This window comes from Colius striatus, chromosome 4, assembly GCF_028858725.1.
Source record: "Colius striatus isolate bColStr4 chromosome 4, bColStr4.1.hap1, whole genome shotgun sequence".
Taxonomy (NCBI): Eukaryota; Metazoa; Chordata; class Aves; order Coliiformes; family Coliidae; genus Colius; species Colius striatus.
The window spans coordinates 62,108,113-62,135,367 of NC_084762.1; the positions used below are offsets into that span (position 1 = coordinate 62,108,113).

The 27,255-nt window shown below is 36.5% G+C and overlaps 1 protein-coding gene across 1 annotated transcript in view; it reads left to right on the top strand.

Moving 5' to 3' along the window:
- PREX2 (phosphatidylinositol-3,4,5-trisphosphate dependent Rac exchange factor 2) overlaps positions 1-25,464 on the top strand; it is a 183,318-nt gene extending 157,854 nt beyond the window's left edge. Inside the window, exons 39-41 of the mRNA XM_061994821.1 lie at positions 10,183-10,285; positions 16,872-16,939; positions 20,196-25,464. Coding sequence (XP_061850805.1) covers positions 10,183-10,285; positions 16,872-16,939; positions 20,196-20,241 — 217 coding nt within the window. The 3' untranslated portion in view covers positions 20,242-25,464. The remainder of the gene's footprint in view (positions 1-10,182; positions 10,286-16,871; positions 16,940-20,195) is intronic.
- The last annotated feature ends 1,791 nt before the right edge of the window (positions 25,465-27,255 follow it).

Sequence of the window (27,255 nt, forward strand, 5' to 3'; positions counted from 1 at the left end):
ATCTAGTGTGCTATATACTGCACTTGATTTCCGGCAATAACAGGAAGAGGCTGTTAAAGGAAAATTTAACACTTGTCACTTTATCAGATGAGGATGGAAATACTGTCAGTCCACATGGATGGACATGAAGTTGTCATTTTAGAAGATCATGGAACTACACAGCTTTTTCTCTGGCTCTTTATCTTGGTTTCAGTTTTCTGTCTTATGTGATCAGAAAGACTTTGGGCTTAATTCGGCTATTTTTTTATACAGCTGAAAAAGACTACCTCTGGTTTTCATTATGATTGCATTATGATTTAATGGATTAGGTTCTGCTTTTGTCAGTATATTTGTGCCAAAAATTTTAAGAATAAAGCCAGAGCAATTTTAATAGCCCAGATAAACTATTACCCCATAGCGTGTGGGTCACAAATTATTCAGATTTGGTGGCTGAGTAAGAGGTGATATGCTTGATTCCAAATATGAGCTGTGCTTAGATGAAAACAAACTATTCATCAAACTTCTGCTCAAAGGTAGGGCTAATACAAAAGTATTAACTACTAAATGTCATTTAAGTATATTTAAACCCCACAGAGTATTAGAAAACCAACATATTGGATTTCAAGACTGTATTATGAGGAATGGATTTAAATATGTTATGTGTGGATTTCCATCTCAGTGTTAAAGGATTTAAGATCATCTATTGACATAACGTAAAGGTGCAAAACACTTTCGTCTAAAGCATGATTATTTCTGCTTTACAGTAAGTCCATTTGACTTTATGTACAAGATACTGCTATTTCACTTGCAAGTTAATACTGCCTTTGTGGCTACTATCTGTCCAGAGAGAGAAACAACAACTTTTGGCATTGTCAGAGACATCTTAAGATAGGCTCTACAGGTAAAAGGAATGAATTACTTAAGATTTTATAGGTACTCATAGAATTTTTGTCTTGAATTTTCAAAAGTTCAGAAGAAAACTCATGTGTTTAGAGACTAGCAGTTATTGTGCTTTTATTTTTTGAAGTGCTAAAGTTCAGGAAGTTTTTTCAACAACACTTTCCTGAAGTTACTGTGGGATTATAAAAACTGGATAGATGAAGAAGTTTTTCCTTAGAATTTGAAGCCATACAAAGTCACTTTCTCTTTCTGGCCTCCTTAGGTCACATCTCCACAGTTCAGCATTAAGTAGACTCTGCTTTTTTGCATTCTGAAATTGCCTTTGCCTAGAGGGAAGGCTTGCTTTGTCTGCAACTAGTAGGCTTGCTGAGTGAATTTTGTTCCCAACATTTCTACTGCTAAATACTGCAGTGTTTTTGTGAACCTACTTCCCTTGCTGATCTGTGTGGGGAATCTGCCTTTCAGCACCATGAAATGCTGGAAGAAGGACAGAAGAGTAAGATGCTGGATGTGATCAAGTTCCATAGATGTAGAAGGTTTTTGTTGTTGCCTGCAGTCTTGAAGGCTTAATTCTTCTGTTTGTTGGAATAATACTGACCCAGAGCAAATAATCTTGCAGAGTAGTGCTCTTAAATTTTAAGGTAGTTCTTTAGATTTCAAGCTACTGATTTTCAGTAAGAAAGGATATTTACCTCTGTATTCATCAGTGTATCTGGCTTTTATGTTGTCAAAAACTAAGTGCTGTGAAGTTCTTGACTGACGTCAGTGGCAGAATTTCACACTTTGTAGACTCAGACCAAAGACTGATGACTGTTTTCTATCACTATGGTATGGATATTACATGAGCTGAAAACTAGTATCATCAGGCAGATATGGGGAAAGATGTGAATTGTCCTCGCAGGTTAAACTTTGAAAGTATATTCTTCATTTATGTCTTGTCAGCTTAAAAATGAAGATCAGTCAACTCAAAGTAGCGTTCCTGTATGCTTTCTTTTAAAACCTCCCCATTTTAGACTAATTGTTATGATTGGTTTCTAATGGGAGAGACTGTCTGAGGTTCTGGATTAGAACAAGGCACTTTGCTGATTAGTATATTTTTTTTGTTCATGGGGAGTGGGACCTGAGCAAACAATCTGTCAGAATTTACATATATTTAGTAGATTTTACACAAAATGTATGTGAACCTCCCTTCATTTTTTCTGTCTCTGTGTTTTCTCAGCTTAGATGTCATGGATTGACAAGGGGTGGAAAGGGAAGGTGTGCATCTGCCACCCTTCCTTCTAACCAGAAGTGAATCCCAGGTAGATTGGAAGGGAGGTGCTGTGCGACAGTCCAATGCAGAGAAGGCCAAGAACTGTGAAACAGCAGCTTTGTCTGCTTTGACAGTGACTGCTGATCTCTGGATCAGCAGTGTCTTGGTTTCTGACTTCTCTGTGATCCATATTAAATTGCTTTTTACACTAGACTAGGCTAAAACAGCTTGACAGAGTTCATATTTTCATCCCTATATCCGAGATAATGCTGGGGATTTTGAATTGCTGGTGATTGCTTTACTTTGATTTTTATTATGACAATGTGTTTACCAATTTACATTAGAGTCTAAAATCCTATATCTATTTCAGACAGCAGTTCTTTTCAAATACATTTCGATCACGAGAAAAACAAGGGTGGAGAAAAATAAGTCCCTTTAACCTTCACCATCCTAAGTGTCATGTGGCTCCCAAACTCCCCTTGGATTATCATAAGCTAACTTACCTTGTTGATGAACATCAGGAACAGAGCTCTAAATCAGTCCAAGAAATCAATAGTTTGCACTTCTCATTTCCCTTTTTTATCATCCATAATTATATTTCTGCCTGCCAATCAACTGTCACCCTGTAAACAGTGCTTTGCTTTCTTTACTTGTATTCATTCTGTTTGAAGTTGCAATCACTCTGTACAAATGCAGGTGATGAAAGGCACTTTTGAATTTTATTGAATCATGATGCTAGCTCCTGCTTGAGGGAGAAGAGCGAGACTGTACTGCACAGACATGTCCTAGCCTCTTTCCATGCCAAAATGAAATTAGGTGCAGCAGCTGCAGAAGTCTGTTCAGGGACCACAGGCCTTACAGGCTCAAAGAAATAATTTAAAGCATCCAAATGAAACAAATCCCAAGTTTATTTAAAATTTTGTATTTCCTGGAGGATCAAGAGCAAAAAAGTCTTTTATAATCTTGATGAACCTCAGAAAAAAAAAAAAATCACTGTCTTGTTTTCTTTTCTGAATTTTAATTTCCCCTCTAGAAAGCCTCTCCTTAGTGCTAGCATCCTTCAAACAGTAGGGTTCTGTCTGGCAGACACTTGGCTGAATGATGAGACAGGTTTTGCCAAGGGTTGATTATGCTGTCTCCTATAGCTGGCACAGCTCCTGCTCCATCTTCCACGCAGCAAAGCAGAGTATCACCATAAGCTGTCCACTGTGGCCAGCTGCCTGTCTGTGAATCAGTTGAAACAAGGTGAAAAATAGGTACTCTGGGTGAATTTCTGTTTTAGACAGTATTGTAAGAATTCTTCCTTTTAGATGATTTTGTAGATTTTTTAACTGTAGGAATTTAGTTCTGAGCTCAATGACTGTATGCTACAAAAAGTGTCCTTGAAGTTTTGCAGATGTTGTTTAAGATGACTTAGCTCCACAGTAGGAAGGCTTTCTGGGATTGATGAGACTACTTTCAGGAGGCAAGTCAGCACAGGCTGAAAAATGAATCCTTGCTTCTCTTTGACCTGCTACCATCCCATTTATTCAAGATTCCTTTCTATTTTTTAAATGAAAATTTTATTATGTTACTGAGGCAGAAATAAACTTTTATTTTCATAAAATAATTTAGGACAGTAGATTATTTCATTCTGTGCTAGTTACTGTTTGAAAAGAGTTATGTAATTTTTAAATATGTGAGAATTTGTCTTAAGACAAAATAGGTTGTTTCTACAATGATGATGGTTTTATTTTGATCTATATTTGCCTTTCATAGGCAATTCGGTATGTTTTTGCTTTGTTATCTGTAATACATAGGTGAAAGACTATTGTCTTAGAGCTCTCTTTCATGTTTTAAGTTCTGATATACTGTTTCATTTAAAAAGGTAATTTGAAAATGCAGGTAAGTGCGTGAAGTGCTCTGAGACAAGATGGATCTAAGTTGTTACTAGAATGGATTTCAAGGTGTTTCTTTTTTCTATTTGGATTCCTTTTAACATTATGGACAGTTAGTAGCAGGTTTGACACACAACTCAATCACCATACTCTGTAGAATCGTCCTCTCATGGTTCAGTTCCTAAAGTTTTGCCTTAGCTGCAGTCCAGCTCTTTGGGAGAATATGATTGCTTCTTACAAAAACTAACATATTATGACAAAATTAGAACAGATCCTCTGGAACAATCTAAAATTAAAACCTAAACCAAATATTCTTTAATTTTTGAGGTGGAAGAGAATTAAGTGAATACCCTGAACTGTTAGAAAATAAAAAGTAAATTGCAATTTTCCAGCAGATTTACTTGCCTACTTACCTAGAAAGAAGCCTTTAATGTGAGAGATTTTGTACACAGAACAAGAGACAATGGCTGATGCTGCAGTTTTGGTTGACTTCATATTTGTTTATTTATTTGGTTTTGCAAGTATGACTGAGCAAAAATAGGTATGGGATACTTGGAATCTTTTGCAAATCCTGTTCTTTCATCAAGCAAAGGATATTTAATGGTGGAAGTGCCTCCCTGCAGTATTTCTGGATGAGTTAGGGTGTCAAGATCTTAGACAAAGAATGTTTGTGAGAAGATGCTCTGTGCAGTTTTTGTAACACTGGCAGAGATGTAAGGTGAAAAAAGTGCCTTTTTTTTTTTCCCTTCTTCTTTGAAAACTCTCAATTTAAAAAAAGGTAGAAGAGGTATATTTCTGGAAAAAGATTGGATGATAATCATCTTCCAAATAAACTACAGAAAAAATCATTACCTAATGCATATTTCATGCTTCAGGATTAAAAATTTCTAATATGGAATCTAATAAAACTCATTCAAGATCTATTTGTAAACTACAAAAGAAGTCATTAACCAAGGCTAGGTCTGAATTATGTCTGATTCTCCAACTTATTAGTTCAGACCATCTATTTCAGCAAGTCAGAAATCTTCTGGTAGCTTGTGTTTGAAAATACCAGTCAGAGCTGGGTTTGATTATCCTGTTGTAGGATGGTAAATGTATGCCTGATAAAGGAATGGGGATACATTTAGTTTGAGGTTTTCACAACTACACAACCACAGTGATGCCTTTTGTTAGGGAAGCCTGTGCATGCTGATGTTTAATAGCTAAAAAGCAGAAGTCCCCTTAACCATGCACTATCCATTTCTGTGTGGTGGTGTAATGTCTTCCACAGATAGCTACTTTTTGGAGCATTGTTTATGATTACTGAGCAGTCATAATAGAACAAATACATTTCATGTTCAGAGTAATGCCTTTCTGTATGTTGGCAAAAATAACACAGGGTTTGGATTAACCTTCAGTAGATGGTCCACACTGTGAATGTCTCACCTTCACAAAAGTTACTGAAGGAACTGAACCTAAGTCCTGAACTCCAGTAGAGTTTTATTTTAATTGTCAAATATTGAGGTTCATTGTAGGAACTTCTTGCTCATTTTGTCTCCGATACATATTGTCTGGACCAACTTCAGATGAAATTCTGTTTATCCAAGTTTCAGTATATGGCTATGGAGAATGAAAACTTTGATTTTGCTTGCATGGAGACATATTCTGACAATGAGAACAGCTTAGAAATTGTGGGAAAGTCTTGAGTTAGGCCTGCTTATGCTTTTAATGTTTATTTCTTACACTACTGAACAACATCGTCCCTCTTTTTTTAGGTTTATCATGGCTTATTTTGTTCTTTGGGTTACTTAGAATCAACACAAATTACCCAGCCATCACTAGAAATTACAGTGAAGTAGTGCCCCAAAAAGGTTTACCCCAAAGTGACTAAGTTTTCAATTGCTGCATACAGTGAATTAAATAACTGCTCCATAAGCATTGCTTTAAATGTCGGTGGAAACAAATGAATACTTAATAATGTAATCTTTTTAAAAGATGGCCAGATGTAGGTGTGATTAGCTGAAGATGTATGGAAAGGAAAGTAATTAAAATTACAGCATTGTCATTAGATTACATGTTGAGTACAAGTTTTAAATTTTTATTAGACTCTAAATACAAACATCCTTTTCATTTTTTTCCTATTCACATAGCCAGACTGTAATTCATTTCAACATCTCTTACTGTGGTAACTACTAAACCAATTTTTAATCTCATCTTTTCTATCTATTTTTGTAAGGGATGTTTTGATGTATCTTTGGATATAAGATGTCTGGAATCCTAATGGAAACCTAGCAATTAATGAAATGCTTAAGATTCTTTTTACTCTGGTAACATATATATATAATTTGCCAAGTGGCAGCTCTGTAGGTAGCATACATGAATTCAAATTAGTTTTCCTTTCAGGTGACATTAAAGAAGCTGTAATGAAATAATCTTATTTCTTAGAAAATTTAAATCTATTTTCCCCTTGTACAACTCCATTTTTCAGGGTAGATCTATGTCTATCCAGCTGATTTACAGCCCTTTAGGAAAAAACTCATCCAGTCAGAAACAAATGGATTGTTGGTGATAGAAAATGGTTTAACCTCTTTTGTTCAGGAGAGTCTGGTCCAGAAGATGTTTGAAAGTTTATATTTAATCTTCATATCAATACTGTCATGACTGATGGGAGACTGAGGATAGCAGGCAGGGACTGGGAGCAGCTGCAGCCCCTTCTGTTTCTTGGAAACCAAATGGGTGACATGAGGAATTCTCAGCCCAGTTGTGCTGGGAAAGCCAAATGTCTGTGCTGCTTTGCTGCTGTAATCTGTCAAGGCAAAGAATTTGTGATTCTAACTGACATAAATTTTGAGGTGATAAATTTAGGTCTTTTGTTTTTCTGGCATAAAAGAAGGGATGAGATTAAGAGAGAGAGAATGAGAACGGATTTTGATTTATTGACACTGTAAAATATATGAATTTGGGGTTTATGCTTCCCATAAAGGAATGTTATGAGAGCATTGAAGGAGATTTTCCCCTAATATTTTCCTTGTCTGGGATGATTGCAAACAAATGACCAGATACTTTCACTGGTCAGAACTACTTCAAATTGCTTTGTAAACTTGAGTACCATCTGCTTATCAGCAATCAAAATGGGGAGAGAAGGGTCATTATTATATATTGTGCATATTTGCTGACAATCCTTGATATTGAACCTTGCTCAGAAAACCAGAACAATCTTACCATATGACAAATTCCCAGCTTTCATGTTGTTTTGTGAAATTATCCAAGTTGTATTGGTTTAAATTTACATTTGCTTGATCTCTCTGTGCTTGGCAGCCCTATTGCTGTGCTACTCCTGGTTGTGACTGTTCCATGTTACCATCTGATGTTTTGTTTACGCATTTGATTCTTTCACAGCTGATTTCCAGGGCAGTTTGATTTGTGATAAGTGTTATCTAGTAATTCAGAAACTATACTTGAAAAGCCAAGAGAAAGCACCAACACGTAAATACATGTTTACTGGTGAGTCAGTTCAGCATAGCACCATGGAAGATACATATATGATTGGTTTTGTTAGAGAATGCCATCACATTCATTTGGTATTCAAACAAAATGAAGCTGTATGGGTGGTGTTGGGTTTTGTATTTAGAAAGTAGTAAGTTTATCTCGTAATGACATGACAAAAGCCATAGCCAATAATTTAATTCTGCCATTCATCAGACTTTTTACACGCTTTAAGAGAAACATAAAATCTAGCAATATTAAATTGCTTCTCTATTGAAGTAGTAGATTGAAAAGCAGTCATGTTGTTAACATTTTTTAACATACCTTAACAAATAAGAATATTTTTTTTAAGAAATGGTGGATGTATCTAACCAGCATTACTGTAAGACTTCACCTCAAGTGTAAGATGTTTTATTAATAAAGTGTGATAATGGTTAATATCATCAGTGCTGTCATCTTGAGTGTCTTCACCTCTGATATCCTAGGATATGTTAAAAATAGTATCCTTAGAATTACTATTCTTTTTTTTGCCTTGAGGTGACATTTTCAATTTCCATCTATATGTTTCAAGATTGTAGTATAATTGTTGCTTACCTCTGTACTAGCCTATTAAAGAAATCATCATTATACTATTTTACTATTTCTTGGCCTGTCCCACTCTTGTTATGTCTTTACACACTTGACAAACTTATTTCTGAGTCACAATTGGCATTGTCAAAATATAGACAGCTCATAATGTCAGTGATCACCAACCATTTTGTCAGGTTTTGAGTAGGGAGCAGTTTGGCAATCTTCTCTAATCACAAGATTAATGTTTGCACCTAATTCTTCAAGCTGACTTTCATTTAGGAGATTCTTTTGTTAGTCTGGAATCACACATGCAGAATATAATTTTTCTGTTCTTTCAGTCTTTTGAGTTCCAAGAAGATGGGATTTATGGGAAAGCTGGCTCAGTAACTGGTTGGTTGAAAGCTGTACTTTGAGCCCATTAACCTCTACTGTATCTGCAGAGAGTCTTACCTTTTTTTCTCTGCCTTAGATTACACCTGTTAAAATAGATTTCAGATACTTTTGCTTTTTCTCATTGCCAATGGGACAAAGCTTCCTTTCCACTCTGATCTTGAAGGTTAGATGTTTATATTTTGGTGCTGGTAAATATTACAAGGATGTACTTTATTTGTGCAAAATGTCACCTTTCAAACACAAGATGAAAACACAGTGTTTAGAATTTCTAGTCTAATATTTAACTGTTACACACCTTAGTCAAACACATAACACAAAAGATCAATAGATTTTTGCTTCAAGGCAAGCGTAAGGTCAACATATAGCAGAAACTGGGGAATAAAAATTATTTCAGTATAAAAGAAGATCACTTAGCTTATAAATTGTTAATGAAAGGCCATTAATAAAGCTACAGATCAAATTTAGTATCTTCTACACTCACTACTGTGAAACTTTTTGCAGTCCATAAATTACTTAAGCAGTATTTAAAATGTGTCAAATGTTTCAGTAAAAAAAACAACTGCAGACACATTTTTCCTCCCACAGATCTTCTGCTCAGCAAGATAAGTGTTTGATTGAAACATATTGTCTGTTCTGTGTGCATGATGTAAACTACGCAGAATCTTTTGGTCAGGATCTTGCCAAAAGGCTACTCAACAATGTATTTGAACCCTGTGTCTTAGGTTTATTATGTGAAGTTCAAATATGTAGCTTTTGTTAGGTTCTGCTGAGGTAGGATCATTTTCTGTTCCGATTGATCGTTGCAGTACTTTGGTTGTGAGCAGGAAAATCATCTAGCAGGTTACCGCTGCAGAATGGAGCACCTCTCACCCTGGAAGATAGCAGCCCTCAAACATGTTGTGCTTTCCCAAAAGTGTACCTGTTTCTACTCAGTTTTCTTGCATTTCTCTATGCCTCTTCTATAGCTTTGTTCTTGATTGTATGAAAAACAAACTATCCATCTTTGTTCTCACCATGACAACTGAAATTGGATAGCACATTCAAAATGACTTTGCCTACTACTTCTTGTCTGGTGTGATGACAGGTCCTGTAGCCAGATCTTTAGCTCTGAAACTTTCCTGGTTGCTCTGACAAAGCAATTACAACATTTTTTGTTATGATGTGGTACCACAATCAGTTTTTGTCCTCAGGTCTTTACTTGTAAAAGTTTGCCAAAGTAGGGTAGAACAGTTTGTTTGAAGGAAATCCCTGTATATTTATCTTGTTTTTTGAAAATGGTAAATGCCTTTTAACTTTAGACTGAACTGCATTAACATCTCATGAGAATAACCAAGCTAAATTAATGGCAAGAGGTCAGGATCCTGGTACCAAAGCTAGGGGCTGCATTAACAGTGGAGGGTGTGATGTAACATTTGCAGAATCCACCTGGAAAGAGCTTTGTGCAATTACAAAAAATTCTTCTTTTACCCTTTGATGTGGAGGGATTTTTTTTTTTTTTTAAATAGCAGCAAAACTGCTGTTGGTGAATGCTGTTGGTGAATGCATTTGGCTTAAGTCAGCACGAACATTCTGTATGTAAGAAAAATGTGTTAGTGTTCAGGCTAGTGCCTGCATGGCTGAGGGAGGGGTTCGGGGCACGTCTACTTTGTAACCTTTTTATTTATAACTTTGTAAAAAAATATCTAAAAGCAATTATTTTAAAGAAATTGATGCTAACAGAGAGCTGGCTTCTGTCTTCCATTGCAGCTGCACCCTGAGTGTTACCCTGGAGCAGGCAATCATTCTGGCTAGGAGCCACGGGCTCCCTCCTCGCTACATCATGCAAGCTACAGATGTCATGCGCAAACAAGTAAGATGCATGTTATGGATAAGATCATGATGCTTCTTAACAAGACATGTTAACATCAAACAAGAATGAATTGACCAGGCATTTTTTAACCATCTTAATGTTGTTTGTGATTTCTTTTTAAATTCTCTCCCTTTATTTTTCGCTAAAAGGTGGGTTTTTAAAAAGTAAATGAGCAGGCTGGTTTTAACCAGATGCTTTCTCTATATGTGTAAATGGATTGTAATTTTTACAAAGTTATGATTTTATGTAATGTTTTTTGGTATAGTAACTGCTGTAACATCACCTTATATCAATCTGTAGAGTAAGACAACTTTTATTTTTATACATCATCCATAAAAATAACTTAATTAGCTATTGTTCATAAAAGGTTACTTATGTACTGAATGAAGATGTAGGAGGAAAGGATAAATACTGTGGTTCTTAACTTTCCAGGCAACATTCCTGAGGATAGTGTACTTATTTAAAAAAAAGGTTTTCACTTTTTGATCATAAAAGAATATAAGGATTTAGAAACTGTTGTGGATGGGTAAACGTCTCAACATGATCTCTTAGTGGTAAGGTATGAAAAAACCATACTAGATGAAAAACAATAGCAACTGAAAATGGGGGATACACTCTACTGGATTTGCATGACTTTTCCTAGAATACGTTATCAGACAAACACTTTCAAAAAGATTTTTGGAATCTTGGAAGGAGTTCAGAGGAGGAACATGAATGATCCAGAGGCTGTTAGAGAAGGCTTATGAAGTGAAGATTAAAGAGCTCAACCTATTCAGTTGATCAAAGAGAGGCTGAGTGAGAGCTTAATGACTTTGTATACAAGTGGAACATATATCCCAGCCCATGGTAGCTTTCAACCTTATGACAAAAGCATAAACAAAATATAAGATGCATTCAAAGTGAAAAGAAGATAATTAAACACTGGACCAATTAATCATAGATAAGACAAGATTCATAATTTCTGATTATTAATTTGCATCTAATTTTATTATTTTCATTAATTTTGCTGCAAATTCTGTGCAGCAATCACAGTTCAGTTATTAAAATGGTTAAACAGCTGTACTTCTGATTTCCCGTAGACAAAAATCCATATATGCTAGACCAAACCTTCAGTGTGTTAAAACTATTGTGTAGATATTTTCAAACTGTAGGTTCTTATCAATTATATGTAAGTGCTGCTAGCTAAGCTGATAGCCTGTTATGAAGACATAACTAGGTGGATAGATGGTGGTCATGGCAGTGGATGTGGTTTATCATGATTTCAGTACAGCATTTGACACCATCTCCCACAGCATCCTTGCAGAAAAACTGAGAAAGTGGGCTGGATGATCAGGTAGTAAGGTGGATTGTTAATTGGTTGAAGGAAAGAAGGCAGAGAGTTGTGATCAATGGGGCAGGGTCTAGTTGGAGGCCTGTGTCTAGTGAAGTCCTCAAGGGTTGATGCTGGGACCGGTGCTGTTCAATATATTCATTCACGAGCTTGATGAGGGAACAGAGGACACTGTCAGAAAGTTTGCTGGTGATACTAAACTGGGAGGAGTGTCTGACACACCAGAAGGCTTTGCTGCCATTCAGTGAGACCTGGACAGGCTGGAGAATTGGGCAGAGAGAAATCTAATGAAGTTCAACAAGGACAAGTGTAGAGTCTTGCATCTGGGAAAGAAGAACCCCATATATCAGTACAGGTTGGGGAATGAAATCTTAGAGAATAGTATACTGGAAAGGGACCTGGAGGTCTCGGTGGACAGCAGGATGAGCATGAGCCAGCAATGTGCCCTCATGTGCAAGAAGGCCAATGGCATCCGGGGGTGTGTTAGAAGGGGTGTGATCAATAGGTTGAGAGAGCTTCTCCTCTCCCTCTCTCTGCCCTTGTGAGACTGCGTCTAGAATATTGTGTCCAGTTCTGGGCCCCTCAGTTCAAGAAGGACAGGGAGCTGCTGGAGAGAGTTCAGCACAGGGCCACAAAGATGAAGGGAGTGGAGCATCTCCCTTATGATGAAAGGCTGAGGGAACTGGGGCTCTTTAGCTTGGAGGAGACTGAGGGGTGACCTCATTAATGTTTACAAATATGTAAAGAGAATTTAATAAAGTAATAATCTTTTGTTGAAATTTTAAATCAATCTTGGGAGTTCTGTAGAAGAAATACAACCTTATATGAAGTTCTGAATGTTTTGGAATAATTTCAGTAACATGCTGTGGTATTTTCTTGAAATCTGTTCCAGATTTAATGTTTAAATTATCTGTAGGATTTAATTGTCAGGAGCATAGTGCAGGCCATGAAACTTGGAGGGAATTTTGATATAGAACATTTAATTAAGGAGAATACATGTGTCTTTTACCTAGCTTAATATAAAAACCAAGCAAACAAACATGTTAGCCCATTTACATAATAAATAAAATAACTGGAGACAGCTGATGGAATGGATGACCTCAGGAAGTGTGTATTTTTTCTTTTAAATTGAATGAGGTCATGAACATATTTAACAAGACTCAAAATAACCTTGACTATTGTTGCAACAATTTTCAAAGCAATTGCCTGGTCAGTTATAATTCCTTATTTCCAAACCCCTGTTCAGAGAGAACTAATGAGAAGAGACCAACTTGTGAGAGTTGATATGAGCTTGGGTCTGTGGGGTGGTTTTACTTTAGTGGTTTCTGGTTTTCAGTATTTTAATCAAGTCTAAATTATTTTTTTAAAAAATGCCAAAATGTCCCAGATATCTTTTAGTAACTTCATTTACTCCTGTATGTTTTTTCATGTAAACATCTGTACCCACAAAATATTGTGAAAAGCTTTGTGACAGGAGGGTGTCTTCAGGATGTAACAAAGTGTGGAGAGGACAGGAGCTGAGGAAAGGAGCTGCAAGAGGGCACAGGCCTCTGAAGAAGAAAGATAACTGAAAAGCTGATAAACAGACTAGGAGAGACTAGGAGAAACTAGAAGACTAGGAGAGAACTTGTACTGTGTTTTAAATGAGCAATCATTTTTCTGTGCCTTTCCATGAGCATAATAGCGGCGCTACATTTTGAACAATTCTCATAAGAGTTGTACTGATTTAGAGCTCATTGAGCAGGGCATGAAGAGAATCTGTTTTCTTTATGTGACCAGTTCTCACAACCCTTAATTAGTGTGTAGCTTGAAAATTAACCTATCATTTTTTTTTTTTTTGTCATGGAAATGAGAATACTAATTCATATATAATAGTCCAGATTGATAGTGGTGTCAGACCTTTCACCAGTGCTCTGGCAGTACTGATATGCAGAGGAAAGCTGCATTGCACAACTATGCCTTATGCCTGCTTGAGACAAGTATTTACTTGTATAGCAATATTTACTGTATTGCTATAGCTTTAAGAATTATATTAGAAAAGTATAAATTAGCAGTGTACTGAAATAGAAATGGTTTAGTGGTGCTCAGAGGAGACAGAGATTTCATGTAGCAAGTTGCTAGTGATTCTTGGGGGCTTTTCCTCAAATAAGAATCTTGTGGTTATAAGGAGACTCTAATTTGTTCTCATGCTAACCAATAAATTACATGGTTATATAAAGCCAGACTCCTTTTCAAATCAACACATTTGATTTATTATGTGAGCAAGATACTAAAATTAATTTGTCTAGTGAGTGATGCAAGTAAAAATAGGCTGATTTTGTTCTCAGAGGTAGTCACAGTACTGACGTTCAGAATCTACATGTGATTAATTTAGACCGTTTTCCCATGTATATTCTGGCTCTCAGTTATGTTAATCACATGCCAGTCTCAGCAATCTGTCATAGTGGGGTTTCTTTATTTAGAAAATGACACTGAGGAAGGGACACCAAAGGTGATGACCTCTGGATTCAACAAGAGCTGGTTTGTTGGTTTGTAACCAACACTGGATCTCCTATCCTTACATAATTCATGGCAGACACTTGTCGTACTTGTTCACAATCCTCCAGTAGTTGAGACATCTGCACAGTGAAGTGGTCTGTTCCAGAGGGTTTTTTTAACCTTTTCATTAGGATGTTTTACTTAGTGCCTCATTTCAGTATTTATTTTTTTAGCCTTTTAGTCTCCTGTTTTCCATCCAGTGTACTGTGAAGACCAGGTTTTACTCCCTTTTAGCACTAGACATTTAGTATTTAGAATCTTTCCAGAGAACTGGAAAACCAACTTCTCTGAGCAACCTGCTCCAGTGTTTCATCACTCTCATCGTAAAAATTTTCTTCCTTATATCTAGTCTGAATCTACTTTCTTTTAGTTTAAAACCATTACCCATTGACCTATTGCTACAGAAACTAATAAAAAGTCTGTCTTGAATTTGATTATTGTTTCCCTTACAAGCCATCAGTTGTGTAGAGAGAAGAACACCAGCTCATCTGATCTTTCTTTTTTCAGTTGTTTCTTAACCAATCATTCTCCCCGTTTTCTGAATTCTTTTCAAGTTTTTGTTAAAGATAAGAAATAGTTATGAAGAATTACAAGAGGATCTTACAGAACTTCGTTGTTGAGCAATAAAATGGCAGATGAAAATCAGCGCTGATAACTCTTAAGTGGTGCACACAGAGGAAAAACAAACCTGAAGTTTACATTCAAAATAATTGACTGCGAGTTTGCTATTACATCTCATGTTGAAGACCTCATAACATGATAGAAAACATCATCTCAATCTCAGAAGCTATCAGTAAATCCAATCAGAAGTTATAATGGTTTTAGCAAGGATAGACAAGTCATGCTTTCAGGACCCTTCATTTTGAAGTATCTGATGTTCTGATCCCTTCCAGAAGGATATAGCATGCTGGAAAAGGTTCAGAGAAGATCAGAAAACAATGATAAATGGTTAGAAATGGTTTATAAACAGGATAGATAGACAACATAATGTAGGATTCTTCAGCTTCATGAGTGAAGGAGAGTATGACAGAGGCATAAAGCACACATGGCATAGGTATGAACTGACCGTTGTCCTCACCAGTGCAGAACTAAAATGAAACTAGCAGGTTCAAACTCAATGAAAACAATGGTTCTTCAGATAAGCTAATTTTGTACCCAAGACTTGAGTATCATTCCACAAGGAGATTAGTGACATGAAGTTATTCATGGGTTCAAGATGAGATAGAAAAGAGAATCACTGAAATTAATTAAAGGCATCTTACTGCTGAACAGAGGAAGTATTGCGTGACTAATGATTGAATTCTGGAGGAATTTCTGGTGAAAGATGTGGCCTGTAGTCATATGTCTTTTGCAACTGTTGGAGACAAGCTTACTGAGTTAGATGTAAAGCTAATGAAATTTCTTTTATATTCTGCCTTCAGTTCTCTAGGTGGTCTAATTATTTTCTCTATCTTCTACACCTTTTTTTTTTCCTGTAAGAAATGTAGGGACGTGGTATTTTTTGTGTTGATTTACATAAACTCTTGAGAACCTACCTGAGTGTAACCAGCCAGCCTTTTTCATCTTTTGTTTGAGCCCACAGGAGTAAACTAATGCCTTCTCAATTAACCTGATAGCAAATTTCAGTCAAATGCAAGGTCTACTTTTATTCTACATATTGAATCACTGATGATATCTCATTTTTACATCATGTGCAGCTGCCATTGCAGCTTTGGAATGTAAATGCTCTTTGATGTTTCACACCAGTCTAAAATCTCACAGTAAGAATTCTGAGATTATGATTTTTAATTCTCTGTTACTTTGTCTTGAATTCAGGTAGTACAGATGAAGAAATAAAGGGAAAGTCACTGCATGTAGTATAGACAGAACAAGTAGTTTCCATGTCTTTAAAATGTTAGAAAACATAGACTGTAAATCTAACACGTAATGTTTCTTTATCATAAATACATGAATAAAACTGCACATTAAAAGCTAGGACTCATCATTTGCAAATTTTCCTAATTTTTTTCATACATCTAAGCTAGTTGGTTCGCTGAAGAGTCTGCATTTTTCACTGTCATGGTATATGAACATTGTGCATGTTTTATGAACTTCCTTCTTACTGGATGAGTCAGTGAGGAAAAAGTGCTTTCATTACTGTTTTTCAGAGAACTGAGGTAAACAGACCAGCTTTTCTAGTTGACCCTTCTTTAAACAGGGGAGTTGGGCAAAACAATATCGGGAAGCTTCTTCCAACTTGATTATTTTTTTTGTGATTCTGCATGTATAAAGGAATATCAGGACTTGAATTTTTCTAATCCTAACTTAGTGCTTCAATTTAGGTCATTTTTCTAGATTTAAGTGGAAAGCTATTCATAGGAAATATTCTGTAATATTTATTCAGAAAGAAACAAGTAACATTTCAGAAAATAACTTTGTTATCCATGCCTTCTACAAAGAATGGTGAGAATAAAAGTAAAATTGAAACAAGATGTGCTTTGGTTTTTTTTAAACCTTAAATGTTAATTTTTTAATGAAGTCTTTTGCGTATTTCTCTGAGTTGAGCATCAGTGTACTACTTTAACTTGTTCTTCAGTTTCAGAGAGCAGAGTTATTTCAGAACATAAAGCAGATGTATTATTTAATTATACTCGATAGTTCTGTTTGTCTAGAAAGCTCAGAAAATTTTGTAACTTGTTTTGGAATTAATGAAGGGAAATTGTTGTTTTTTTTTCACAGGGTGCAAGGGTACAAAACACAGCCAAGAACTTAGGAGTCAGGGATCGAACACCACAGTCTGTGCCAAGGTAACTGATTGTTTGCATCCTAGACCATGATTTTGTCTGGTTTGTGCCAAATTCAATCCTAGCTACTCAAAAGCGAACGTTGAACTTTGACTGTACTGTGCACTAACTGGTAAGATTTGGTGTTTGATGTACATAAAATCAATTATGTTCTTATCCATACAGTTTTACTTAAAGTAATTAGTTGCAGAAGTTTGGGCTGTGTACCATTTCAAATCATACCCATTTCTGAAAAATGAAACCTAGTCCATGTTAATTATGAAAACATTGGGCTAAGTCCTTCATCACTTGTGACGTTTAGTGGTTTTGGGGAAATATTTATAACTAAACCCATAACTCGATTTTAATGAAATACTGCACTGCACTATCTCACCAAAATGATGTTCTAGTAGCTTTTAGAGATGATGTAGTCTTTCTTTGTCTCTTTCTGAAACGTCTATTAGAATGAAAAATGTGACTGTTCTATATTTATCCAGCTTTTTAATGCTGTGATGGATTGCAGGTACCTGAAGTGTTTCTTAACAAGCACAATGCTTATAAAGTAAAATAACCAAACAACAATATTCTCAATTTTATCTTTGAGTGGTTTTATTAATCCAGCTCTAATGAAACTTTTTTTTTTTACCAATTTAAAGCATATTTTTTTTTGTTGACTAGTGATAACACATTAAATGAGCTAAACTGACACTTGGAATACATAACGGACCCACTGTGGTGTTTAAATTTCAATAAGGAAACAGGGAATTAGTAAAACCTGATAGAGGTAGCCATGTGAATGAGCACACTTACTATGCCTTGCCTCACAGAAAGAGACTGCCTTCTGGGTTCTGACTATTAATATTCAGGAGCATTTTCTTACACAGCTTGCTCCCCTTCTCTTAGGTGTACCAGTTTCTCTCAGTAGGAAATCAGGCTACTGCTCATAATTCGTGCGTAACAAATCACTGCACATTGTTCCACGGCTATTCTCAATCTGATTCTAGAAAAGGAGTGTGTCTTAAGTGTACAAAGTATATCTGGGTAGCAGCTGCAGTTCGTTTTGCTGAGTAGCAGCATTTGTTGGAACATATATGCATCTTTTATGCCTCATGAAGGAGATTAAATAAGTTTCAACAAAAGTACTGATTCTAAAATAAACCCATCAGCAATAAGGTCATTGCCCTTATCACTAGATCACAGAAACTTAAGGGCTGGAAGAGGGCATCTCTTCTCACAGTAGTCTTAGAGGCAATCCAGGACCAAAATTGCCTGACCAGCTTTCTTGCACTGTGGGGACGTAAGGCAGTACAATAACCTTTTATTACAGTAAAAGCCTTATCCTATTTTGAATGGTAAGGTTTTGGCCTTAAATGGACTCCTCCTTCAGGACATAATTCTGGAGATAGCCAAAGAATTATTGCAAACCAAATTTTTCCCCACCTCTGAATGACAGACCATGTATCTAGATTCAGAGCTTTTGTGATAAAGAAAAAATCCAAGTTCTTAAAAATATAGCCAGGAGGCATTTTTGGGCTTTACATTTGTTGAGAAAACATTGTCTCTTTCCAGTTGCCACTCCTGTAACTTAGGAATGAAAAGCTGAAGAGAAATTTTGAGAGTTCCTAGAACATAGAATAGACAGATACATCCAGCACACTTGCAGTGAACAGCGACAGCCACGTCACAGGAATATCTCATTGACCTCAGTGTTTGGGGCAATTGGTGTACCATTCATTAGAGAGCTAAGTCACAAAGTCAGAATACTCATTAGCAGGTGTGATACTTTTGATGTATAGGTAAACAATACTGTGGGCTCTCAGTTCTTTGCCTTGAAAAGAATTTTACCATTACATATGCTTCCATTTAACGTGACTGGACAGTACCACTGCAGTTGCCACTGCTTTCTGTCTTTTCTCAGCTGATCTGTTTGTACCATCTCAAACAGTTGTTCCATATATATTGACCCAGAACAAGCTGTTTCTTCTCTATACTGTCTTAGTGTTAGTTTGCTTCATCACCTGCTCTGGAGACAAGTAATCTTAACGGTTATCATTTTAACATGAAGAATACACATACCTTGGTACTTGGGGCTGAGCCTTTCTGCACATTGTTCCATAGAAATTAGATTAGATTAGAAAAAATCATCAAGAACTAAACCCATTGCAATTATTTAGATGAGATTCTGACAGTAACTTTATCTGTCTTTTGCCAGTTTTGAATATTAGTGCTTTCTTAGACCAGCAGAATCAAATAACTCAAGTAACCCCTGTTATCTATATACTTGGAAAACACAGGTATTGTAAATATCCCTAGCTCATAAGCCACTGGATGATTCACCATACTACCTGAAACTTGACCTACAAAACCTGTATTTCATTGTTAGAGATTATTCATGTTAAGTATTAATGCACATGCTGTGTCATTGTTTCTAGTGGTTTCTCTCCTTCCCATGCCATTCTTGATCTCTTCTCTTTGCTATTCCTTCAACGTTACACTTTCCCTGAGGAAAATATGTAAGCTCCAAATGAGATCATGTCTCTTGCTAGTTCTAATTGCTATGGTTACAGGGGAGATACTGTATAAACGACATACTTGAAGAACTGAGGTCAGAATGATTGCCTCCTATTTTCAGTGTTCTTAACATTAGGGTAAAGTTTCAAACACTTGTTAATAACCAGGTTCATGCAAAAGAGTTTAATAGAAGTTCAAAAGCCATTATAAAGGAAGGAGTGGCTATTTCAATCTGTAGTGAGTTAGCCATTTGAACCAACTCTTACTGGTCTTGACCTCATATGTGTAGAAACAGCAGGGAAAGAGTTTAAAATCTTCATAATGGTGTGCCGCATGGCTGACATCTGTCTTAGGTTCTTCAAACAGCATTGGTTTTATAGGGAACTCTGTTAGAGTGAGGTTTGAGTGTGCCAAAACAAAACAAAAATGGAGGAAATTGCATTCACTAAGCAGGTTTTTCTAATTTAGAAATTCAGAGCAACATCTAGTAATTGGATTAGTGGAGACAGGTTTCTCCAGAGAGGGATCTTTACTGCAGAAATATGAAGACTGAACTGGAATGTCTGTATAAGATTTTATAAATGTAAACATTCATGCTTGTGAATAAGAATTTTACTGGTTTTATACCAATGTTATTAAACTGAATTCAGTACCTTTTATTTTGCACTGCGGGAAGACTTAAATTTAGTTGGTTTTCCTTAAATTTACTCTTTTTAATAATGACCAGGTGCTCAGAATAATATTTGCTGTGGTTTTTTCTCATTGTCAGGTTATACAAGCTATGCCAGCCACCACCACCTGTTGGAGAAGAATGAGGAGAACTGCTCCAGAAAATAATCCAGTAATGGCCTTCAGGATACTGGGACTACATGACAAAATATAACTGCACTGTAGCAGTATGTGCCTGGGGCTTTGATAAATAAAAAACTCCTTTACTCAGGATAAAGAAAGAAATACCCTAATTGTTCTCTGTTGGCATCGAAAAATGACTTCAGAAAGCGCTTTCTGGAATCTGTGCACTCCAGCCTTACACTAGTGAAACAGGAATCGTCCTTGGGAATTTTACACTGGAAACAGATTAATTTGGTTTGTTTTGTTCAGCCACATGATAGGTATAGTCAGCAGCTTGAAAACAAATGTCTTGTTCACTTGTACTCTATTTAGAAGGCATCAATATGGAAAGAATAAAAGCCTTAGATAAACTAGGCTTGATAATGAGTATGCACTTCATAAGGGGCCCTTTGCACTGATAATCCCTTTTCTCCTGTCACCATCATGATTCCTCAGAACAATGACATTGCTGTTTCAAGGATATAATGCAAGTGAGGCTTAAAGATGGAAAACTCCCCTTAGAATGGTATAGACTGTGCAGGCAGACTGCTGCTATCAGTGTACGCTTGTCATCAGTAAACTCAGCCGTGTCTTAGGCAGTCCATTGTCATACTCCTTTAGAAGGAGTACCTACATGGCATATGAAGTTTTGCCCTTTTTCAGTTGCCATTATAATGAAGAAGGGTAAGTCTGATCTTCATCCACAGTTAGACTGAATTTCAGACTCTTGTCTAATGGATGTTTTCCATTCTTGAGCTTCTGCATTTCAGTATTTCAGAGTTCTTGTATAGTACTACCCTAGTGAGGATAAGGCAGTATTGTTATGTTTAACTGGAAATGTCTGTGGTTTAAATTGAAGCATAGTTTTGGGGGGGTGATGTTTTATGCTACCATTTCCCATATTTTATCAGAATTGTTTCAGTTCTTTGGACAGGTATTTGTCACAGATGTATTTCGAAGTTCTATTGAGTGTTTAGAGGGCCAGGTAAAATATATCTGCATTTGGCTGTTCTTTTGGCCAAAGGATTTTCAGAGAAAATGCCCCCAAATGAGTTTTCCTCTGTGAACACATTAGAACAAAAACTATATTGTGAAATAGTTCTACTTGTAGCAGTAGCTATGCGTTCTGTTAGAGCAGGACAGACACTGTCTGTATAAAAACGTTTTGTACAACAGCAGCCTATAGTTACGCTGTAGCAGTCAAACCTCACAATGTAATTGTTACATATTATCTAATTATTTATGAAATCTTCAACAAATATGTTAATCCACAGTGAAGTAAGTGAGAATTCAAAATGAGCTATAGTCTTGTAGAGAGGGGTTTTTTTATATAGAATATCTAGGGGACTTGTTGCTTTTCTGCAAAGGAGGAGTTAGAGCTCCTACCTTTTTCAGTGTTCTTAATGTTTTTACACAAACTTTAACTTTGCTAAGAAAATAAATATTTTTATATATCTACAGATATATATGTGCATATATGGGAGTTTCAGTCTGTTTGTATTTATGTAGTCATATCAGTTACTGATACAACCTTAAAAATAGAATGTTTGCCTTAAACTGTGACAAAGACATGCAGTAATGAACACTTCAGTAACAATTTTGCCTTTGTACTTTGAAGTTTACACTCTTTCATAGTTACTGGAAGCTTTGGGATTACAGTCTTTTTTATTAAAAAACAAAATAGAAAACAGAGTTTTACTCTCTAGAAACTCACATTTTTCTCTAGGGTGACCTAATGCTTGTGCATAATAAGAGTCACGATATCTAGAGTTACTCTTCTAGTCAGGATCTCACATTTTTGGATGCGTTTTAATCAGAGAGGCAATATTGATGAAGGTAATTCCCTCTCCAGGAAAAAGCACCAAAAGCATCAGTTTCTGCTCATTTAGCCACCAGGAGTACAGAGAAGCCATAAGCTCCTCATGCCAAGGATGGTATTGGTGTCAGCCCCAGCTGCAAGCTCGCATTTTCCTGTGAGGTTCACCCATGAGTTTTGGCTTTTCAATACAAAGCAAGTCAGCTGTCAGCTGCATGGCACTGATACTCCTCTGTAAGACAAAATAACCTAGAGGACAAAATCTGTTGCATGCACCCACATTACTGTAACTAGTCATCCTTTTTTTTCTGTTGCATTGAAAATGGTGGGGAGTGCAAATGTGCCAAACTAGTCTGCTGGTATAATATGGGAATTGTCTAGTTTGTCTCATCATTGAAAGCATGGAGTAATTTGTAAACACTGAGGGACATACGGTTATGAGCCAGTCACTGGACCAGATTCTTTAGCTACTGTTTCATGAATGTGCATCAGAAATCTTGACCTCTTGGGTTTTGTATCTAATTTGTAGTTCTTTAGTGTTTTTTTCCCCCTCTAGAGGCAGTTTTCAAAAACTTACTCAGCACTATGAGCTTTATTGGTGGCCCATACTGCAAAATAAAGTATTTAGCCTGATGTCAGAGAGGCTGAGAAGCTTCAGCCCTGCTTTTTTGAGATTACAGGTAGCACCTAAAGATAGGATTTCCAGAGGAAATTGAGTATAGGTGTCCCACTGACTGGCTGTGGAAAGAGCATGCCTAATTTCTCAAAATGTCCTTCAAAAGCCAATGTTTTCTTGAAACATTGTGCAGGCTTTTCAAACTGCGTTTTTTGTCACTCTGTGTTCAGAGCACACTGCACATTGTAACTCATCTGACTTCTAATAATCTTAGATGAACCTTTAAGCAGGCCATTCTTAAATTGTGAATTTACATATATTGATTATTGAACCTATTTATGTTGTTTGGCATATGTAGAGGACATCTTTTTTCCTTACGCAAGGTGCACTTGCAGAGTAAAAGGAATCCATTCTTATCGCAGTGTGTTTGTCCTCCCATAAATTTTTAGACTTTGAGATGACAAGAATTGATGACCAAGAGTGATGATTTACGAGAGCTGAAACACCCATAGCTTGTTAAATCTTTGCTTCTACAGCAACAGATTATGCAGCCTATTTTTACAACAGCGTGTTGTACTGGTTTAGGGAAAGCATTCTGTATGCAATTTTTACTTTTTCATCCAAGACAAGTTCAGTTCTGGGAATAAATTCAAGAATCTAGAGATATACATTAGCAAATAGTAACTACTGTGCCTCTGTGGTGGTCTATGGGAGAGGTACAGGAGATATAACAGCTGAAAACAGAGGGTTAATGGCCAAGGAACAGATAAGTTGTCATAGAGCTCATGGTTGGAGAGAACTTATATTTTGACTTTTCTGGTAGAGCCGAGTCTATCTTTGTAACCATTATCCATGAATAGTAGAATGCTAAACACTCTTTATGAAATGAGCATTGGTTCAGACAATTCCCCACATTAAGTATGTTGTAAAACTTACTTTTCTTGTAGATGATAAATGAATTCTAAAATGTGTGTATTCCAGTTTCTCAATGTCAAACATTTTTGTGTTTAGGGATCCATTTTAAAGCATTCCTGAATCAGCTGAACCCACCAACCAATTTTATGTCTAGAGTAGCGGTCTTTCATGGCTTTTTAGGTAGTTTTCACTGGGTTTTAGAAAATGCATCAGGTTTTCAGGTTGTTTTTTACTTGTTTGTTTCAATGCAGTCAATAGTGGTCAGAACTGCTTTTCTACTGTTTTAGAGCCAAAACAATTAAGTTGACGAGGATTTATGGTAATTGTATTTCATTTCATTTGTTAGAAGCCCCTAATGGAAAAAAAAATAACCAGTTTTATTGATCTGGTTTTACCCAGAGAAATTCACAAGCAAACAACAGTGATTTTTTTTTTTCGTATCTGTGTTTTATTAATTCATTGTCAGATGTTGTGTGTGTGTGTGTGTGTGTGTATATATAGATATATTTAAGACAATTGCCTGAATGTGAGTATGCACATCATGGTTAAGCATGATGCTCAAAAAAAGGAAAGGATCTTGCATTTATTTTCATTTAAGTTGTGAAATCAATAGCTGTGGCATATATGCATATTGTTCTGTACTCTTTACAGATACTTCATGGCTATGTCTGCCAGCATTTTACGCATATTTTGCACCATTTTTGTTTAACATCATGAAAAGAGGAGACTTCCTCATGCTAATGCATTGCCTTAAGTATTTTATCTCTGTACTTGTTTTCTAATTGTACTCCAGCAGTACACTGGCATTGGTAAATTAGATGCACAGTATATACCTGTCTCAGGATTTTTCATCATTAGGTTTTGAAGTATAAAAAGATACTGAACCCATATTTTTGTATGCTGATAATTGTGTAGGGTTTTTTATATACTGTGTATATCAATCAAGTTTTCCTGAAGAAAATGTGTTATTAGGAACGTTTCCCTTTTCCTGCTAGAAGATGTGGGTTTGGTTTTTGTTATGTATGTATAAATGAATATACAGTATGCACCGTCACGCAGATCTTGACACCAGCGAGAAATTTCAGATTGTTCAAGGGCCAATCAAGTAGTCATTTCACATGTTCTTCTCCAAAAATAACATCTCCACGCTAGAAATCATATGGCTAGAGTGGAACTACTTCAGAAATAACTTCTGCTTCAGTTTGAGACTCTGGTAGAGTGCTCAAAGTAGCTGGGCCATTTCTGCAAGTACTTAGATTTGGACTTTTATGGGAATATCCACAATGTCTTTTGTGGGGATGTGTCCCCTACCTGTACCATGTACCAGATTTAAAAGACTAAGCAGCCCTATTAACTTCTTAACACCTTGTATATAGTGTATGTATTTGGTTACACTTGTGTAACACTTTAAAACGAACTTAATTTCTGCATTGAGTATTGCACACATTTTTCAAATGAAGAATATATTGTTTGTAACATCTCATTAAGCACAAGAGAGCATTGCTGCTTTGCAATATTATGTATAAGTACAGCCATACACAAAATATCGTGGTGAGCTTTTGTTTGAAAACAGTCAAACCAGCAGCTCTATGGGTAGTTGAATTTGTTAGAAGTAACCTTTGGAATTTAATGTTAAATATCCTTGAAACATGAATTAAAGTTAGTTTTTCCTTTTTTTTTTTTTGATGTAAAGTGCTCATGTAGCTTACTTTGAAACAGTTCCTCTATTGATTATGGGTTAAACTAATACTGTGTACTTTTAGATCTATGGTTTATTTTTTTAGTCTACATATAAAAGACTGGAATGGTAACAATGTATTGCAAAATGTCACACAGCAATAAAACCATTCATAATATGGCCACTGCCAATCTCTTTATTTGTAAGCAAGAAACGAGTTGAGGGTGAGGAATCTTTAACTGTTCAGTATGTCTCCCCTAAAAGATCTGCTGCAAGACAAGAGAAACTAAACTAAACAGAAATAAAGATTTATAATAATGTCTTCTGAGAACCCAGGCCCAATCTGTGCTCATTGCTGACAATGTGCGTTTTATAACCCGTGGAAAACTGAAGCCTGCGGGAACAGTAGTCTCTGGCATTGGGAAGCTGTATTTTGTGAAGGCTGGAAGGCATAAAGATTCCTTTCTGGCCCCATGGCACTATTATTGCCCCAAGATAGGCCAAAACATTCACTATTTCTGGCTCTCCCTTGTCTGAAGTGTGAAGTGTTGAAGTTGGCAGCATCTGTTTACCAGTGTGCACAAGGATAATCTAATGAGCCTAACGTTGAGCCTTGCACTCTCCGTGCTAAAAAGCCACCTGTAAATGACTGAGTCATTAGAGGCGTTGGGAACTAGCTCCTGGCTACTCTTGGCATACCAGAGGCTTAAGGAGTTGTACTGAATATTTCTTTCATGGGACCGAAAGCTGATGAAATGTTAGACATTCCTGAGCAGGTGAAGGAAGTTCTGATTTCTATATGGTGGTTCTGATCAAGGCAAACAGTGGAGGCAGGACCAAAGCAGCTACAATCAGTTTGTAAAATCTGGTCTGTTTCCATCTTCTGCCAGTAGGGAAGAGGTTGAGGATGAAAGTATTTCTGGACAACTTTTTTTTTCTTTCTTTCTTCCTAAGTGTTCCTCTCTCCATGATTTAGTGAAAGAAGGCAACATGGAATTTCAGAGAAATACCGAGAAGCAGAAGTGACCGGGTGATTTCAAATATAGCCTGCTTTTCCAGCGTCATAAGTCAGCCTTCTTTATTTAGTGCTCTTCATTTCTGTGGTCTTGACTTGCTGCCATGAATGCATCAGAAATAAGTCCAAGTAATTATTTTCTTTATCAACATACACAATGGAAATAGATAGTGCTTTGAAGCAAATTCTGAGAAAGATGTGAATTACACCATGGCAGCATTTGGGTGCCCAGTAGCTTTGCATCGTTCATGAGAAAGTATTGCTATTGTCATGATTTGAAAGTCAAAATGTCTGCAAAGGGACTTGCTGCACTTACATGTCAGAGCTCATCTGAGGCACAGTGTGAGTCCATGATTCAAAAAAGATAATGTGCTTCACATCAAAGTGTGTGTCAGCTAACCTTTGAATGTTAAGACACTTCATTTTAAATGTTAGTCATAAACTTACTTTTACTATGTATTTGATTGCCTTTTTTGCAATGGCTCATTATGTCATGCAGAAACAGGATAGATGGTTGCTCATACTTTGCTTATACTAATGAAGTGGAATTGCTAACAATTATTTCATTCTTGCTTGGAAGAATCTTAACCCTCTGAACCTGCTTTCCCAGATAGTATTTGTTTCCTCCCCCCCTCCCCCACCCAACGCTTCTTTCTGCATACATTTTCCTCTGTGGAGCTGCCAGGGTTCCTGAGGGCACCAGATGGCCCTAGTTGCCCCAACCAGCCTCACTCCTGCACCCACTGGCCATGGATCTGGGGCAGCCTCTCAGCTCAAGCCTGGGGCAGCTCCTGTCTGCAGTCTCAACTCATGGGAGGATCTTGCAACCTGTGTTATGGATAGCTTTGTTTCTAGTCCTGTCTTCTGCCGTTTCTGACTGTAATTTCTGCATCAGTCCTGCACGTGATTGAGTATTTCACTTTATCTGATCATCCCTGGACTGTCTGTTGTTTTCCTG